This window comes from Apteryx mantelli, chromosome 5, assembly GCF_036417845.1.
Source record: "Apteryx mantelli isolate bAptMan1 chromosome 5, bAptMan1.hap1, whole genome shotgun sequence".
Classification (NCBI taxonomy): Eukaryota; Metazoa; Chordata; class Aves; order Apterygiformes; family Apterygidae; genus Apteryx; species Apteryx mantelli.
Window position 1 is genome coordinate 8337802 of NC_089982.1, and position 17965 is coordinate 8355766.

A 17965-nucleotide genomic window follows, 5' to 3' on the forward strand; every position below is an offset into this window, starting at 1 on the left:
AGGGGTGATATTGTTATTGGCATCACAACCAAGTCACAGTTTGCCTATGGACAACTATTTATCTTCAATTCGGTCCTTCTGCAAATAAATAGATTTCCGTATTTGTGAAGTGTTGTCACGCTTAAGGCTGGTACAACTGCTGAGATCTGCAGCTAGAAGCATGTTTTCTGGCAAATTATTGTGAACTAACTGTTCATTGAACTATTTTTCATTCTCTTTCAGTGCTCCATTGGACTCAATACTGAAAGAAGCTGACTTAGATGTAAAGGATAAGTTCAAAAGAAATAGCAGCCATAACAGCTCTCACTGCTATCTGAATCTTTGAAGTACTTCCCTGAATGCATTGCAGTTATGGCCTTATATTTTTTATCTATTTTTCACCTCTAAAATTTAATTTTGAAAAGAATCCCATTATTGCATAAGACACATCGGAAATTAAATTTTTAGTACAAAATGCTCTTCTATACAAGCTAGCTTATATTTGGAAGTGAAATACCCTGCTTGAAATCAGCCTTGCGTGTGTTTTTATTTGCCTCAGTTAGACTTTGTAAAATAAACTGTGTAACATCTTACCTTCTGCCTGGGCAATGCTGCTGAAGTATGTGTGTAATGTACTGCATAATCGTTGCGCTTCCTGAATTGCAAAGCCTCAGTGCAATTGCTGGATTAGATCTCTGTTGTGATGAACCTTTGTACGTCAATACAGTGCTAAAATGCGCTTCTACTGAAATGGTTGGCAGCAAGCCTAATCTTAAAAGGTGCCCAATATGATAACTCCTAGTAAAAGTCCACGGGGAAAGTGATATGAAGCCTATAATGGCAGTTTCCGTGCTTCTTGTTTTCAAATGTGTGTGTAGTGTGATATTGCTGCATGTTCAGCATTCATCTGTAGCCTGAATTTAAGGGACATCCTAAACTTTGAAAGTATGGCCTTTATTGTAGGTTATACTTAAAAGACTAAAAATAAGCACTTTTTTCTTTCTAACTGGTGTTTCTCGGACCTTGTCATATGTACTTTTCATGTTTGTGTTAGTTTTTCAGTCAAGGTGGGTTCACTACATAGGTAATTATTTTCACTTCAGATTCTTAATGCTGTAATTAAGAATATTGCAGAAAATTTAATAATTTAAAGTTGTTATTATGGGCTGTTTCTGTTGGCCTCATTAGCAAGCTTGTATAAAACCCAAGGTTAGAAATGCTTCATTAAATTCAAAGACCTTAGTATCTACGAACCCAAACTTGGGATTATTCATGGCTGCTGTGAACACCTTCAGAATGTATTTAATGATCATAAGAACATCTATGTAGGTTTTTTCATCTTTTGTAGTCTTGAGTGTCATGAAAATGACAGAAACTGGCATGCAAACCAAGGGGAGGGTAAGGGGAAACCTTCTGATTTTTGGTTTCTATTTTGTTTTTATTTGGCATGAGGTTTTGCCTGAAAGTAGAACATTGTTTCCAGTTACAAAAACAAACAAGCAGAACTGCTTTGAAGTGTTCTGCTGCAATGAGGGTCATAAATATCCAGTTCTCTCTTGGAAAGCTGCAGTAAGCAAGGCATGTGGTAAATAAGTGTTTAATGCTTAAATGTTAACATGATGATGCAAGCTACAACACTTTCTTTTGAGGAAAAAAAGGAGAAAATGTAGATGCATATGGAAGCTATTTCTGTGATCAATGCTGAAAATCCAAGTGTAATTCTCTGTTTCTGCCTCCTTAACCTGGACATGCTAGTCATTTGTCACATATGCGCATATCTATGTTCTTTTACTTCTGCAAAATGTTGCACTGCTAGCTTGGCAAGCAGTGTTTGCATAATTAGTAATGCACTTGTTCTTTAGCGCATGCTGGAATTTCCTTAGTACCAGTAAGGATTAGACCCTTAAGGGGCAGGAAGTTGTCCTCAAGGAACAGATTTATCATCGGTTGGCTGACCCTGGTGCGTCTTCAGAACCGGATGGAAATGTTAGCTTCTCTGCTTGCTCTGAGCCACAAAAGGCAAACGCCAGAAGTGTGGACTGATGACTTAAAAAAAAAAAGAAAAAAGAAAAAAAAAAAGGCAAATTGGAAATGTAGGTATGATTGGAAATGCAGACCAATATCAGCCAAATTACATATGGTTTTGCCCCTTTCTTAATGGACATCTACTAGCAGGTGAGAGCGTGTTGACAGCTGTGGGCCATGCATGGGAAAGTACTTTGACCTTCAAGTGGTTTAGTCCTCTAGATGCTAATAATTCTGGGAGAATGTTTGGGAGTTTTTTTGGTTGGTTGTTCCCCCACACACACACAGTAATACTGCTTAGTACCTCTCTCTGTAACCAATAATGGCTAGACCATTCTTCCTTGCTTTGTAATTTATGTACTTTTGGGCAATGTAAAATGATTTTCTAATGGTGAAGAGTGGGTTATCCCAGCATTCAGACTTAAATATCTGAGGTTTTTTAAGTTGCTGGTTTTTAGAAGACAGTTTGCTCGTGTAAGTAGAATGTATTTCAACCGTTGACAATTTGTATGACGTGTTGCTTTCTTTCAAAACTTAGTTGTGTTTTTTCCGTCTCTTTCTTTCCAGCTTTTGTTTTGCCTGAAAGGTTCTCCGAGACTCATGGGGGTTTTTGGTCATGTACTGTTTGAGGACTTTGTTAGTCTGATTGTGAAAATTGCTTTTGTGCTCTGTGTGTAATCTAATTTCCGTGGAAGCATGCTGTGATTCCATTTATGTAAGAATTCATTTTCATGTGAAGAAAACAGCTACAGGTCGGGGGATAGCCAAGTCCTACAGTATATTTGCAACAGAGTACTTGTCATCAAGGAGGAAGATGTGGTCATGTTGCATGCATAGCTTATAAAACTCTATATGTGATGAACTAAAGATTTTGTGGTGCAAGTCATGTATTTTGTACAGGCATGTTGGTACAACAATTCAGTTTAGAGGATAATAAAACAAGAATCATAGTAAACGTTCCTGAAAGATAAATTTGTTAAAGCAGGTTTGCAAAAAACAGCTCCTGCTTGTTCCTCTGTGTTTTTTGGTTGTCTGTTCTCTAAATGTCCTTGTTATTTTTTCATAGCATTATATGTCAATGATTGTGGTGTGGAGAACTTAGGTTCTGTGGCTGAATAATTGTGAGATGCTTGTTCTTTCCCTCCATACCAAGTGCCTGAAGGTTAGGAGGGTAGTGAGAGCCAGTGAATGGATTTCTATTACAGTGTTCCCAGTGGGTTGTTCTCAGGTCTGTCTGTCTGTCTGTCTGTCTCTCTCTTTTTTTTTTTTTTTTTGTGGTAGCTTCCAACTCGTTGATGCCTAACAACTTGACACTATTCTCTAACTATTTAGGTGAAAGAAGCACTGAATTTTTTTCAGTTCAGCAGCCTTGTGGAGTTGATAGATGTCTACTATTAGAGAGAGCAGGTGAGCAGAAGTTGAAAAATTTGAGAAGCGTTTAAGCACCTAAACTTTCATAGGATGTGGCTGAAGGGATCTCATCTTTCCTAGATCAATAACTTGAAAAAAAATTGCAGGCTCTAACCATCAAGGATCCAGTCTGTATTTCACCTACTTTCTCCTGCTCTTGCATTTTGTTCTGATAAATGGATTTAGAAATGCATTAAAGGAAACTTTTTTTTTTTTAACCTTTGCTAGGTAAGGGAAGTATGCTGATTTCTTACAACAATATACAAGGGTTTTTTTTACCCTCAAATCTGAGCCAGAGCCTGTAGACAGTCCCCCCTGCCCCACCTCTATTCATAGAGGGTGTGACAGTGTTGTCTCATTTTTGCCTCTACAAAGGAAGATCCTAATATTACCCATTTGTATTCACTAACTGTTTATACAGTTTGGGTTTTTTTGCTGCCAGCATTAGCATTTAGAGTCCATTTGACTTTCACTGAACAGCTACTTGTTAGATTGTCTACTGTAACGCTATTTGTGTGACCCCAGTTTTCAGTCTCATCTTCCCCAGCTCTCTTCCCCCCCCCCACCCCAGTAAATCCCTTGAAAGAAGCTACAGCTATCAGCATTTTCTCTTCCACTTTGTAAATTAACAGGCATTTGTCCTGATGCTCTTTAAAGCTAATAAGTTCCTCTTAAGTTTATTGGTCTTTGGAAAAGACTTGACCTAGTGCAGCAGGAAGAGTGTGCAGGGACGCTTTTAACTCCATTACTGCAAAGATTCTGAGCAAATTTTCTTTCTGTGCTTTGGGAGCTGCAAAACTGTATCCTGTTTCTCATCCCTCAGGAAGGTTATTCTAATGAGGAATATATGGTCTTATTTCCAACTGCTCATGGTTAGTGATGTAGTAGCTTGTTTCATGTATGTGCTCGATGCCTCCATGTGGTTCTTCTCCTGGAAAGCTACACCAGTGGTGGCCTCATGAAGGTAGGGATTTTCTGTGGTGTTCTATCATTCGTTTTCGTACTTCTTTTTAAGGGTGTCATGGTACCTAGCTCAAGAAGCTGAAAGCATTTGCCTTTGCTGGTTCTAAGTAGTGCTACACTTAAGCACATGTGTTTGTGTATCTATCCTAGCTTCAAGGAACTACCAGTTGCTCTAGCTGGCAAAGACACTTGGTTTCACTTGGCATATGTTAACACTTCTATTGGTCCCAAGAGAATATCTGCTATTTTAGTGGCTACTTTGGACTTCGTGCATTTATGCAGCTACTTTTTTTTTCTTCTTCTTCTTCTTTTTTTTTTTTTTTCCTCCAAGCCAGGTGCAAATACAAAATTAACCGGTGGTTTGATCTTCTTCCCCGGTAAAAGGGACATTTGAGAAATTGGTTTAAAATGAACATTGCCAGTGACTTTAGGGCAGGTCTGGTCAGTCTTCTTTAATCTCTATGGTTATACCAGAATCTTCACATGCCTGATGACAAGTCACTTACTACGTACCAAGAGCAACACAGGGAGGTGGCATCTCCTGGAGTCATGAAGGGTGAAGAGTCTCTCTGTCCGCTGCTTTAATGTGATGATCTTCATAACATGCAGCTGTGTCCCAGGACATCCTGGTAATACTGATCTCAGCAGCCTTGATTTCTGAGTAATTGTTTTTTTCCCAGAAAAACAGTTTTGCCCGCACTATGTAGCCCTTGCTGCTGGTTGCGTAACGTATACTGACGTAAGTGCTTCGCTCGAACTGCTCGTAGCTGCAGAGTGGAAGGTTACCTATTCTTATCTTAGCGAAATGGGGGCATTTCTTGAGATGTAGTAAGATGTGGTTAGCTATTCTAAAACACCAGGCATTGTTATATCTCCCTGTTCTCTTACTTGTTTGTAGATCAGTGTGGTGTATTGTTGATTCTTTTGATTTTCCTGTTTAGCTTGGCTTTGCATATTTTGTCACCAAAGATAGCAAAGAGTAGCAAGAGAAGTATAGAGATGCATTACATCAACACTGTTAGTTCATTAGAAATTCTGCACTGATGTACTAGTGCAAGAAAAGGTTAAAATAGCTGAAAGTTCACATGGGCCCCTCAGAAGCCAAATCTCCACGGTCATTTTTGCCAGCAATCATAGCATTTTTATCCTCCTCCTAAACTTTAGCCTTCATGAAATTATATTGGTGGGAATATAGCCCTCAATTTTTTTCTCCTGAGTTTAGTTTAATTTGTGATGCAATTCTGAAAATGCTGCAGTACTCAGAATTTTCAGTTCCCATCAAAAGCTATGTTCTCCAACATCCATAGAAGGTAACGGAAAAGAATGTAAGGTCCTTAATCCAAAACCTTGCTGATGATGTGCATTAGCACCTGATTTTTATTTATATCTATATGTATATATATATGTGCATGTAGCTAGTTTCATGTCTGGAGCTGGGCTGGGGTTAAGGTTTTTGTTTGGTTTTGTTTTTTTTCCACCCCTAAACAGATCTTTATTACACAAAGTTCTTCCTGGACTTTTAGTTTAACTTGCATGACTATTATTCGGTAGGCTAAAACAATTTATTTAGTCATTTGTTCCTAGCATCTTTGTGGAGTTTCACGGTCTAATAGTGTACTTATCCACTTCCTTTGTAGCTTTTTTCTTTCAGTTTTGAATTAAATACACTTACTGGTATATACTGTTGTGGGTTACAGCTCTCGCATTCTCAAGTGATTCAAGGCATAATTGCTCACGTAAAGAAACTTTGGAGTCTTATTTTAATAATGGTTTGCTTTATCCACCCTGTCTTGAACATCCCAAAGCTGTTAACATCAGAGTTTTAAAAGCGATCGGCATTATTTTACTGTTGGAAATCATTATGTAGAGGAACTGCGAAAATTTGAAACGTGTACATGTCTACTATAAAAGCCTTAGAGAAAACAAACAGCTGAACTGTTGAAAAATCCTGGCTGAATACTTAGAAGTAAAACCTGCTGGTTTGTTAAAGCTGCTTTGGACAGCAGTAGCCTCTCCTACAGCTAGGAAAAGATTTTTGTCGTTTCAGTTTGTATATCTATTTCAGTAGTTTTTTCCAATAAGCAATTAAGAAATAGAACAATTTGATTGCATCATATTTTTTCTTGTTGCTTTTCTTCTTGACATGAGCCCAAATATATTAATTTAAACCAACTGTGAAAAGATAAGACCTTTAAAATCTTCAGATATGATGGCTATAAGCTGTTAATCTAGTAACCACAAGTAATATTTCCTTTTTTTAACTTACTATTTTTTAATTCCAAACTTGATGCACAATATTTCTTTTCCTTCTGCATTCTGACATGCAAGTGGTTTATTTGAAGTCAGAATCCTATTAAAAATGCTGACTTAGTGCATTTTAACTTACATCTCCTTTCAGCTAGATACAGGTATTTAATAACTTAATATTTTACAGCTTTCTAGCATAATCAAATGATGAGAATGAAGACTATAAAAATACCTGTTGAGCTATATAACTGCTTAAATATATGTAGATAAATACCTTCTAGTTATACTGTTAAATGATAGTAAGATGACCTTTCTTTTGGGGAATAGCAAGTACAAATGCAAACTAAAAACACATCAGAATAAATCAGTTACTGAAATAATTTGTTGTTACTAAACCTGGTGATTTTTACACTGTCTTATTTAAATGATCCCCTTCTTCTCAAACATGTGAACAATTATTATTTGTGTTGTGGCTGACCTTAAGAGTCTGACATCTGGATCCAAGCCCTTTGGGCTTGTCCGTACAGAACCAGATGATGGGTTTTGTCCCAGATTGCTCATGGAGTTGTGAAGTAAAGGGCACAAACCCATTTACCTTGATGGGGAAGTACAAGGAGGCAAGGAAACAACATGGCTCAGCAGGAGAGCTAGCGGCCTTAACATATGCTGAAATGCAGTCTTTTTTTTCCTCTTTCTATTTTTGTGTAATCTCATATGCAGTTAACCAGTTTCACGTCAAAGCAGCAATGTGTTACTATTACTAATGTGTCCTTAGGAGTAAGCTGTTTTGCCTAGCACTAGTTACCGGGGTTGGCATCACTGCAGGCTATTCTGGCATTACTTTAGGAGAAAGGCTTTCCAAGGGGAGGTATTTCTGGCAGTGACACCAGATAACTTAGTACCTTTAAATGCCTGCCAATGAGTGAGTTGTTGACGAGTCTGACCCTTGAGCGTCGGAGTAAGTTCTTACACGGCCCAGCCTGTTGAGCATGGGTATGACTTGTACTCCAGTGGTGAGAGGAATCAAGAGGGCATCCTTCATGATCAGGAAGGCCGGTGGAGCGCAGCAGAGGACCTCCTGAATTCAGCGTGGAAACCAGGCAGAATATAGCAGGATTTTTTTTTTTCCCCCCTTCCTTGTACCTTGTGGGTGCAATGCAGCTGTTGTGTGGTTAGCTGCTGTGCAAGATTGGGCCACAATGACTCCAGATGACCTCAGCATTTGAGGCGTGCTTTTAATGGAGTAATTCCTTAATTGTGAGTGTCATTGCAGCACAAATGGCTCAGCTCTGCTTTTCCTAGCAAGCTGGAAACCTGGATTTTGTGGGGATCCTGTCCTCTTGCATTTATTGTGAGTACGCCAGAGCACATGGAGTACATGTACCCACACAGCGTGCTCTCCCGTGCAGTGCAGGAGCGTGCTGATGGAGTGCGGCAAATGGAGAAACTGCCTTAATAAGCTTAATAATCTGTTCTCAGCCTCTGACAGTGTTACTGCTTTAGTGAGAACGGAAGAATCAAGCATTTTCAACAATGTCTTTAAGGTTTCTTAAGTGGGAAGTGACTCTGGTTTTGAATCTTACTGTAGATTTTGTATATAATTTGGCCTCTCTTATCGGCTTGAAAAATCCTGTTGTGCCTTTCAGATGAGGGGTTGCTTGTTTTGTTTTTAGAAAACATTTTGAATTAATCATGAATGTGAGTTGTAGGGTTTTTTTGTTGTTTTTTTTGTGTGTGCACATGTATTAAGGGAAAAAAGTGAGCTGCACTACTCGGAGAGAAAGATTATCTGTTCACTTTGGAAGGCAGGGCTTGGACTTGGTCCTGGGGTGGGCTGCTGATTAAGCTTTTGCGGTTAATAAAGCCTGTCACTAGACAGCTATTACTTTCCTGTGTATTGTTACTGAGATTTCTGAAATGAGCATTTAGATCCAAATGAACCCCCAGTGCGTTTGGTATAAAGAAAAGCTCTCTTGAGGCAAGGTAACTTGCTAGCAGATGTTGACACGTACGACAAAAATTTCTATCATCTGTCAGACTTGTAAAGCTTTTCTAACTCTTTATATCTCAGTCAGCTGATATGTCTGTGAAAAAGGTGCCCATATCTTCAGAGAAGGAACTTTCCTTTAGGTGTACTGTATTGTCAAGAGCGGACAGGAATTGTGCAGAAAGTCGGTCCATTCAATTGCCTTCAACAGATGATATTGAAGATGTTTGATATATATAATTATTATTGAAAGCAAATTTGGCTAAATGTGTTCGTATGTGTACTTTCCTCATGATATCCCTCCTCTGCTTGCACAATACACTCAGTCTTCAAGAATTTGTGTCATTGTAGTTTCTTCTTTAGTAGTATTCTTAAAGCTTTGCAAAATGTATGTTTTCTGGAAGCCAATAACTTTTCTTTTTAATGTTATTGCAGTAGCTGCTCCTGTCATTACTGCCACGACTGCTAAAATGGAGGTGGTTTCAGCAGAAGTAAACAGCTTACTCCCTGAGGAAATAATGGACACTGGTATAACTTTGGTGGAAGATGACAGTATTGAGGCAGTTATTGTATCGTCACCTATGGGAGATTCTATTCCCATGGAAACGGAACTGGAAGAAATAGTGAACATCAGCTCGACCAGCGATTCGTCAGCAACGACTACATCGGCAGTCACCACGGAACCAGCTATTGCGCCCAGCAATCACTCAGGCGAAGTGACAGTGAATACCACAACTGCAAAAACTGATACTAATGCAATAGTAAAGCCTACCTTTCAAAGTGGCCTCCATAAACTTGGTGCTCAGACCCCTGTCACGATCTCAGCCAATCAGATTATTTTGAACAAGACCGCCGACCTTAAAATAGGCAATCAGAGTATTAAACCGGATGGGCAAAAGCTAATTGTAACAACTTTGGGCAAGTCTGGCCAACCCATTGTTTTAGCACTACCCCACAGCCAGCTCCCCCAGGCTCAGAAAACCACCTCCCAGGCCCAAGGTGGAGACTCCAAGGTACAAGGCCAGCAGATCAAGGTTGTTATTGGAGGGAGGTCGGAAGTGAAACCTGTTGTTGGTGTCTCAGCTTTGACGCAAGGAAGTCAGCTGATAAATACTGCAGCCCAGCCTTCTGTATTGCAGACCCAGCAATTAAAAACAGTACAGGTAAAGTGCGTTATGCTGTTGAAACCTCTTAAAAACAATTCTCTTGCTGCAACTGTTGTCCGTTTCCTTCACTGACTGGCAAAGGATGGCTTTCACCCTTTGCATTTGTTCCTTGTATAGAAATACGATGTTGCTCTTAGCCTCCTTTTTCATATGTGGATTCATTTGCAATTTTACGCTCTCTACCTCTAGCTGCTGCCTAGAAGCTTAGGGTTGTTCTTGGAGAAAAAAAATCATTGATTTGAGAAGAGTTTTCCATTATTTTAATTTTTTAAAAATAAATTCTACATGCTTTCAGGAGAACTGAATTGAACTCTGTATGCCTGTTATTTCTTTATTCAAAGTGTGCGCTGCTTTCCTCCTTTATGATAACAGCAGCTTTTGCTTCTAGTGGTTTGTTATAAACAAGCTGCCTTAAAAAAAACCCTCACAGCATATGAAAAACAACATAAAAGTATCTTTTTGTCTGCTTCAAATCTGCTTAAGCTTGTTAATAACTATTGATAGAGTTATATCTGGACACTTCAAAATCTGGCTCCCAAGTCTGGCATGGAGCTCGAGATATTTGAAACCAAAAAGAATCTGATGGGATCTGAAAATGTGTTGAAAAGAACTGGGTTTATTACCCAGACGGTCTGATTTTCATCCGATACACGGTGGAACTAAATGCGAGTGACTCTGTCTTAGTCAGCAGTGATGCACAAATAAGATCTCATAAAAATGAAGGAGGAGTAGGGCTCAGGGAGGGTTATGGAGGAAAAGATTTATTCTACAGTCTGTAAGTGAAGTGAGAAATAAAACTCAAAATATACAAATAAACACTAATTTGCTGCACATGAAAAATAACCAACTTAAGCAAACTCTAAGTGGTAAGTTACCCAGATGTTATTTCATAGCAAGCAAATGTAAGTAACTGGAACGCTCATGGTTGGTTGTCACTATATCTTTTAGAGAAGTTCCTGCTCTTGGCTCGGCATAGGAACATTTAAGAATGGATCAGTTGGTAGTGTATGGCTTGAGTTACTCACTGCAGACTGACAGATACAGGAAAGCGAGGAGAAAATGACTTGGTGGTGTTGTGCTTTCATTTGCATGAGTTTGCCTGTGCCATCAGTGATGGAAAAACAGTGACTTTGTGATTGATCTCTACTGTTGGTCATGAGGAATCCTATAGATTGCTTGATGTAACCTGTAACTGACTTGCATCCATTTGTAAATCTGTGATGAGTCGCAGTTTGATTAAATTTGTTGGTTGTGGTCTCTTAATTAAAGCTTTGCTTCCTTTCTTAAAAGAGATTGAACTATTAACATCTGGATTTCCTTTTTTTTCTTTCTCCTTATATAAGGAGAGGAGGAAGTAGAAATGAAAAGCGAGAATGCAATGTTCAGTTGCTTGTCAAAAGTGCAGGATACTGCAGGAAAGATGAATACATTAGCATTTCCCTAACAGTACTTTCCCCTGCAGGAAATAATTAAGTTATCAAAGGGATATACGAGGATAGATGAGAGATTTGTAAGCCCCTCTGTTGTGAATGACATGGGAGGTAACCCACACTTTGAGTCCCCGGCTTGGCAAATGAAGTTGTGTATTTACCCCATCATCTTGGAAAAGCTCTTGGCCTTTTAGTGCTTTCTTGGCACCTTCTGCATGGAAGGAAGCTGTGAATACGTCCCTGCCTCCCAAGGGTGTTGTGGAACTGAACTGATTTGCCAAGCCACATGGGATCTCTCAGATACAAAGCAGCACAGCAGTTCAAATTGGTGTAGAAAAATGAATTGATAAAAGATTAGCTTTAGGTGAAGGGCTCTGTTCAGTTCTCCTTACATCATCACTGTCATTAGGGGCTTTTCAGGTCATTAGAGAAATTAAATTAGCATTCTGCAGCCCTACTGTGATGTGATTGTGCTATTTGAAATCTCAGCACTTCAGAAAAGGCGTAATTGATAGATTTCAGTGAAATGTTCCTTAGATTCTTGCTCCCTCTCCAATTGCAGTTTGAGAGGCATGAGGCTGCAGCCTGTAAAATGTAGCGTGACCTTGGGCTTCATCTGTACCAAGAGGCTTATTTCTGTCCCTTCTAGTATAGGACAAGCCATCCAGGTCTGATATAGTTGAAATCAGTGCACAGATAGTTTAAACTGTGTGGGCAAAACTGGCAAATACATCTGCTTTCAGCCTGGGGCTCCAGCCTGCGTACAGGCTTAAAAACAATGATGTGCTGGTGTAGCACAATCGAGTATGGATGCAGTAAGCAGAAGTCTGACCTTACAGATGACGCTTTTAACCAGATGTCCAGATCCACTTCCACTGCTGTCACTAAGCCAGCCTAACTTGAATTTGTCTTGATGTGGTAACTGGCTTTGCATTTCAGCAGTTACACCTCACTGTCCGTAGCATTACTGCTACCATGGCAAGGGAACTCCTAAGTCGTCGTAGTGGCTACATCTTGTCACAGAAGAATGACCTTGTCCACTCCCTAACCTCGGAGTAAACCCTGATTCCTAGCTCTATGTCTTCATTCTTGGTTACGTTCTCAGAAACTTACCATTGTGCTCTTTCATTTCCAGACTTGGTGATGTTAATATTACACCAAATACAAATTACATAGTGTGTGGCTATATGGGCAAGTTCCCATTAGGTCATCTATAGTGTGGATTTATAGCACATGAGCTCCTTTGTGGTAGCTGCCTGTGTACCATTCTTATCCAGTGGTAAATGTGAGGTAGGGTTTGGGATTTTTTTTTTTTTTTTGGTATGAATCTAATGCCATTTAACAGTTGAAGACAAAGTCTGATCTTAGAAGCGTGCTTGTTCGTCTTGTTTAGTAGAGAGTACTTGGAGGAAGACACAATTTGACCCTTATAAATAAAAGATGCTTGCAGATAAATCCCTTTCATTCTGTAGGGGGAAGAAGCTTGATGTGTGCCTCTTAATCTAATAATGTTCTTATGGAAGAGCTTGTTGCCCCAGGTAATATTTTTGCCGTCTAATTCAAAGTAACTTGCAGGGAGCACGCTTAGCTTACACAGGCTAAGAGAAATAGTATTAAGCTCCTTATGATTAGTATAGGCAATGACAGAGGGCTCCGGAGAACTTGCTTTTGCTGAAGCATCAAAGGGACAGTCTGTCATCTTGAATATTTTCTTCTGGCTTCTCTAGCCTCTTACCAAAATGAGGCAGGAGTTTGCCCACTGATGCCTAGAAAGCTCTCACAAGTGGTCGGAGTTGATCCGCTGCAGTGGTGAAGCCTCAGAAAGGGCAGTGAGGAGGGCAGGAGTGTGCTGTCTGCGTGTGGGGGCCAAGGGCCGTTCCTCTCCCATAACTGACCGCCTCAGGGTTGCACTGTGTTTTCCGAGGCCTGAGGGGAGTTTAGTCATTTGTTAGAATATGTTAGACCGCCTTCTTCCTGGACAAAAAATGATTTACATAAACAAAAAACAAACAAACAAAAAGAATATTCTAAGGAGCCTATTCCTTCTGTTCCTGACCTATTTCATCAGTCAGTCTTGCCCCACTGCAAGTTGAATCGGAGGAAAGCAGGGTTGCTTGCATTGACCAGCTATTGTTTGGGGATTTTTATGTTTTCTGACATATTTCATGTTAACAGATAGCTTGCTTTTTTTTTTTTTTTTTTTTAGTGTAAGTAATTTAAAAGCATATTTAATGACTCTTACTGGAGAATGTCTGCCTTAGTTGAGAGCTTTGTGTTCCTGCTAGATGTGGATCACATTGTGAGCCAGACTTTGCCCTCGCTTCAGAAAGTAAAAGTAATAGTAACTGAAATACAGTAATACCTTATGGCAGGATAAGATTAACATCAGTAGAATGGAGATCATGATTCCAACAGATAAAACGTGGGGACTTTATTAGAAATTAAAATGCATGCAAATGTGCAGAAAGCTTTACTGGTGAATGTCCATTTAAAAATGGGCATCTGCCAGCTGTGTATGCGCTAAGAGAGCTGAATCCTTTAAATACTCAAATGTAAAACTAAAGGTAAACTAAATGTAAAAAAAAAAAAAAAAAAAGTGGGGATTTCCTCTGTGGAGCACTTGTACTCTAAACGCAGAGGAGCATGTGGCCTCCTTGAGTGAATGCTGTTTTCCAGCTCCATCTGGTTGCCAAGCTTGTCGTCGTTTGCTGCCCTTGGCTGGGCACAGCTAAGGCCCGTAGAGAGGAGGTTTGCTTTCCGTGGGAGGCCTCATTGCCACGACAGTCACGCGGGTCTCTGGAAGGGATGGAGGCCACGAGGCTGGGACGCCATAGCGAGGTGGGAGCTCTTGCTTTCCCAGCGGCGCTGGGAGCACGCTGCGGGGAATTGCCATGGCCTCACGCTCCCGCTTGCAGGGAAGGTCGCTGACTTAGTCGTGTGTTGCTGCAGAGCAATTTGAATGCTTCGGCTTCACCCTGCTGTAAAGGAGCTGTTTACGGTGAGCAAATTCTATAAATAGGGCGTTACATAGGAAACCACAACCATCCAGCCTACTTGATTACTTCATTTAAACACTTGCAATATTCTCTGGCTATTAAAAGTAGCTGTCAACTCTGTACTTTGGTACATGTGAGAGATTTCTCTGGTTAGTTACTTCAGTAACAACAGCAGTTTTGCCTCTTCAAGACGTGGCTCCTCACATGGATGCTCATGTTGTGCGGCTGGAACATTACTAGAGTCCTTGACTGGCGCGCGTGGGGCGCAGCTGGGTGGTTGTGTGGTGCAGGAGGGTGGTACGGCCCTGAACTGCAGCGCAGGAAAGTGTCAGGCCTTTGGTAAGGCCCTCCGAGGGTGCTCAGTTCAACTGCCAGTGTTTTGTGTCACCGAGTACTCTGAAAGGGATAAAGACCCTAACGGTAGTCACCAAGCGCAGACAGGGTGTATAGTCAACAGGTTAAGCAGTCTTTGAAAGAAGTCACTTAGTTGAACCCTTCACCAGCCGGATGCCAGTGCGCAGAAAGGAGTAGAATAAACGTGTCTGGTAGCTGATTTCTGGGAACGTGGTAAAGAGGACCAAGTCTTGCTTGTCCATATTATTAAACCCTGCTTATAAAGCTTTCAAATTAATGTGGTCGGTCTCATCAAATAACACATATCTCTCCCTGGTCCAGCTGTATTTCAGGAGACTGAACTGGCTGCGAAGTATCACAGCTCGTAGGAAGGAAAAAGATCTTCTTGACCCTGAATGTAGCCAGATGATTTGCTGTTTGCCAGTGAGTGCCAAAAACATTCAAGGACTGATACTCTAGGGTTTTTTCAGAGCACTTGCAGAAGGTTGTTTTCCCTGTTGCCAGCTGCAGGGTGGAAGTGTGCTGCTGTGTCAGAACAGGTGAAGTGATGATTCAGAGTGGTAGTTTTCATATTTAAATGACCTGGTTGACTGTAAAAGTAACTTTTTTTTTAAACTTAAAAATTGAGATTTGTGCGTTTAATTCTAATATTTTTATATTGAAAAACTGCACATAAGAGAGAATCTCAGGAGCCTAATAAGACATCACCCTGAAGCTGAGGTATGTTTGTGCAGAGAGATGGAAAAGCTGTGAGGGGTTTGGCTGTCCCGCTTTGCACCTTTTTTGCTTGCTGTCTCTCTGCAGTGGCACTGGTGATAACCCAGTTCTCTCCAGAGTGAGAAATGGAGATGAAATGGGAGATAAGCAATTATTTCTGTTTCTGTGTACGAGCACTGCCCTCTTTCTTTTATGATTTACTTAATATGACATTTTAGATCCAAAGCACTGAAGTTACTTAGATCTTTTTCTATTCATCTTTCAGATTGCAAAGAAGACCCGAACCCCAACCTCTGGCCCAGTGATCACCAAGCTGATCTTTGCAAAACCAATCAATAGCAAAGCTGTTACGGGGCAGACTACTCAAGTGTCGCCAGTCATTGCAGGTTATACTTCTTTGCCTTGTTTTGCTGTTCCGTTTTTTTGAAAGGCTATTCCAAGAGATGATGACTGTAGATTTGAAATTTTTCTGTGTTGATGGTTTTATTGTAGATTCTGTTGAAGCACCTCATGCAATTGAAAAAACCTAGCAGAAGGTTTTGTAGGTTGAAGCAGATAAATGCAGTGGTTGGTACACTTACACTTTGCTCATTGAGGATCGTCTTTGTGATAGTACAATTAGTCATTCTGCTTTTTCTGTAAGCTGCTTTCACTTTCTGGATTTTGAGGGGGAGAGAAAAACACCTCAGCACCAGAGAAGAAAAGACTGTTTGAGAAACAAAGTGTTTGCAGATGCATCATATAAATACACAGGAAAAAAAGGAGGAAAATGCTCTTGTATTCCTGTAATCTACTTATGGTAAACTTAAATGTTATACATGCAAATGGCAGGAAAAATGTTTTTGAGCAAAAGACTAACTGGAGTTGTCTGTCCTATGAATAAAGCTATATTGTTTCTGTTAAGGTGCTCATCTCCTTCAGTAATAAGCACTGCAGAAGTGTCTAAGAAAGCAATTAAGGCTATTAAGAATGGTTTGCCTCTTTGGAAAACTACTCGATTTTCCTCTGCTTTCTTTCTAAACAAACAGAAAAAAAAAAAGCCTCAAACATATTTCTTTAAGTTTGCATTTATTAAGGCAGCAGGACTGATGTGCCCCTTCATAAATGGGTTGCTGCATGTATTCAAGTAACATCTCAGGCATGTAAATTATCTCAGAAGAACAAATGCAGAAAGCCAGAGGAGTCTTCAGAGCTTTGAAAGATGAGTCGACAACTCTTTCCAAACTGACTACCCCAAATAGGCCTAAAATCTTCTCCACATACTTAAACGAACATGTTAAGCCTTTACAGAACTGGGACCTCATCTGGCTGTAAAAGCATGTAACTGTGTCTCCTGTGTTCATGAGTTTTACAGCTGTAAGTGAATGGCACGTAACTGAATCATCATCCTTTCCTTCCCTTGTTAGGCTGCCTGCACCCATGCTTGTGGTTTAAGTGACATACAGGTTTCTGTACTTGCCCAAATCTCCCTCCTGCTTTTTCCCCTTCCTCACACAGTTCTCCACCAAACTTGTAGATCTGTAAATAAGATTGGTTCATTGTGTTTATACAAGTTTGAATTAAGCTTTCTGTATGTGTGTATGGATGTAAAGAGGACAGGGCTGGACTCTTTTTGGTGGTGCCCAGTGACAGGACAGGAGGCAATGGGCACAAACTGAAACACAGGAAATTCCACTTGAATGGGAGAAAACACTTCTTCAGTGTGAGGGTGGTTGAACACTGGAACAGGTTGCCCAAAGAGGTGGTGGAGTCTCCATCCTTGGAGATATTCAAAACCCTTCTGGCCTGGCCCTGGGTAACCTGCTGCACTTGACCCTGCTGGAGCAAAGTGGGTGGATCAGATGATCTCCAGAGGTCCCTTCCACAACTGTTCTGTGATTCTGTGTGCTAAAAACAAACAAACAAAAGAAGCCAAACAATGTCACTTCAGTTGCATTGCATTTTTGTCTGGCAACATGTGAAAACTAGTAGACAGTAAGGAACCAGAACAAAATTATTATGTAGATCATGTTGTTTCATTAGGTTTCTAAAGTTTGCTGCCTCCAGGATGCAGGGAAATGTTTGTTTCACAACATACCTAGGTAATATGGACAAGTGAATCCGTTACAAAAGAAATCTTCCTAAAATTAATACTATGAAAAATTGAGAGTACTTTTCCCCAGGCCTGTGACAGAAGCATCTCTGGTGGGTGAAGATGCTTTTCTAAATGAGAGGAAATTCTTTTTAAATGTCTCCTTTCCCTCTCTCCACCCCAAATGGCCAGCACAACTTGCCAGCTCTGAGAGCCTGGCACCGTTGTGGGGAAGGCATAGCACGGGTGCATTCTGTTTTGATTTTGTATATGAGTACTTTTTTAATTGCCTGAGAATTTTTGCAAACTGAGGTGGAAGCTGTATTTTTGAAAGAACTGTAAAAACAAGCAGACAGATTCTATTTAGGAAGTTGATGCCAAGGGGTACAGAGGGGATGTAGTGAGAAAGGGAAAGCTGTCACCACTAAAAACAAACTGGAAGTGTTGAATACTGTAGATGGTGTAATTCCCACAGATGGTGACATATTTCAGGTTGCACGCGGCTTTAGCAGCTGCTGGTAATGTTGTATGCTGTTACTTAACCTTCACTTTTGTGCAGCCTATCTTGGAGCCTGTGGACCTTGGAGGAGAGCAGCTTTCCACTAGGATTATGCTTTTCC

General features: G+C 40.3%; 1 protein-coding gene across 3 annotated transcripts in view; it reads left to right on the top strand.

Annotated features, from left to right (window-relative positions):
• Nucleotides 1-257: 257 nt before the first annotated feature.
• The window catches only part of LIN54 (lin-54 DREAM MuvB core complex component), a 34614-nt gene continuing 16906 nt past the window's right edge, over nucleotides 258-17965 (top strand). The window contains exons 1-4 of one of the 3 annotated variants that reach the window (XM_067297424.1): nucleotides 258-262; nucleotides 9047-9774; nucleotides 14879-14980; nucleotides 15540-15660. In XM_067297424.1, coding sequence (XP_067153525.1) covers nucleotides 9082-9774; nucleotides 14879-14980; nucleotides 15540-15660 — 916 coding nt within the window. In that variant the 5' untranslated portion in view covers nucleotides 258-262; nucleotides 9047-9081. The other 2 variants (XM_067297423.1, XM_013957397.2) reach the window with 2 other exon arrangements.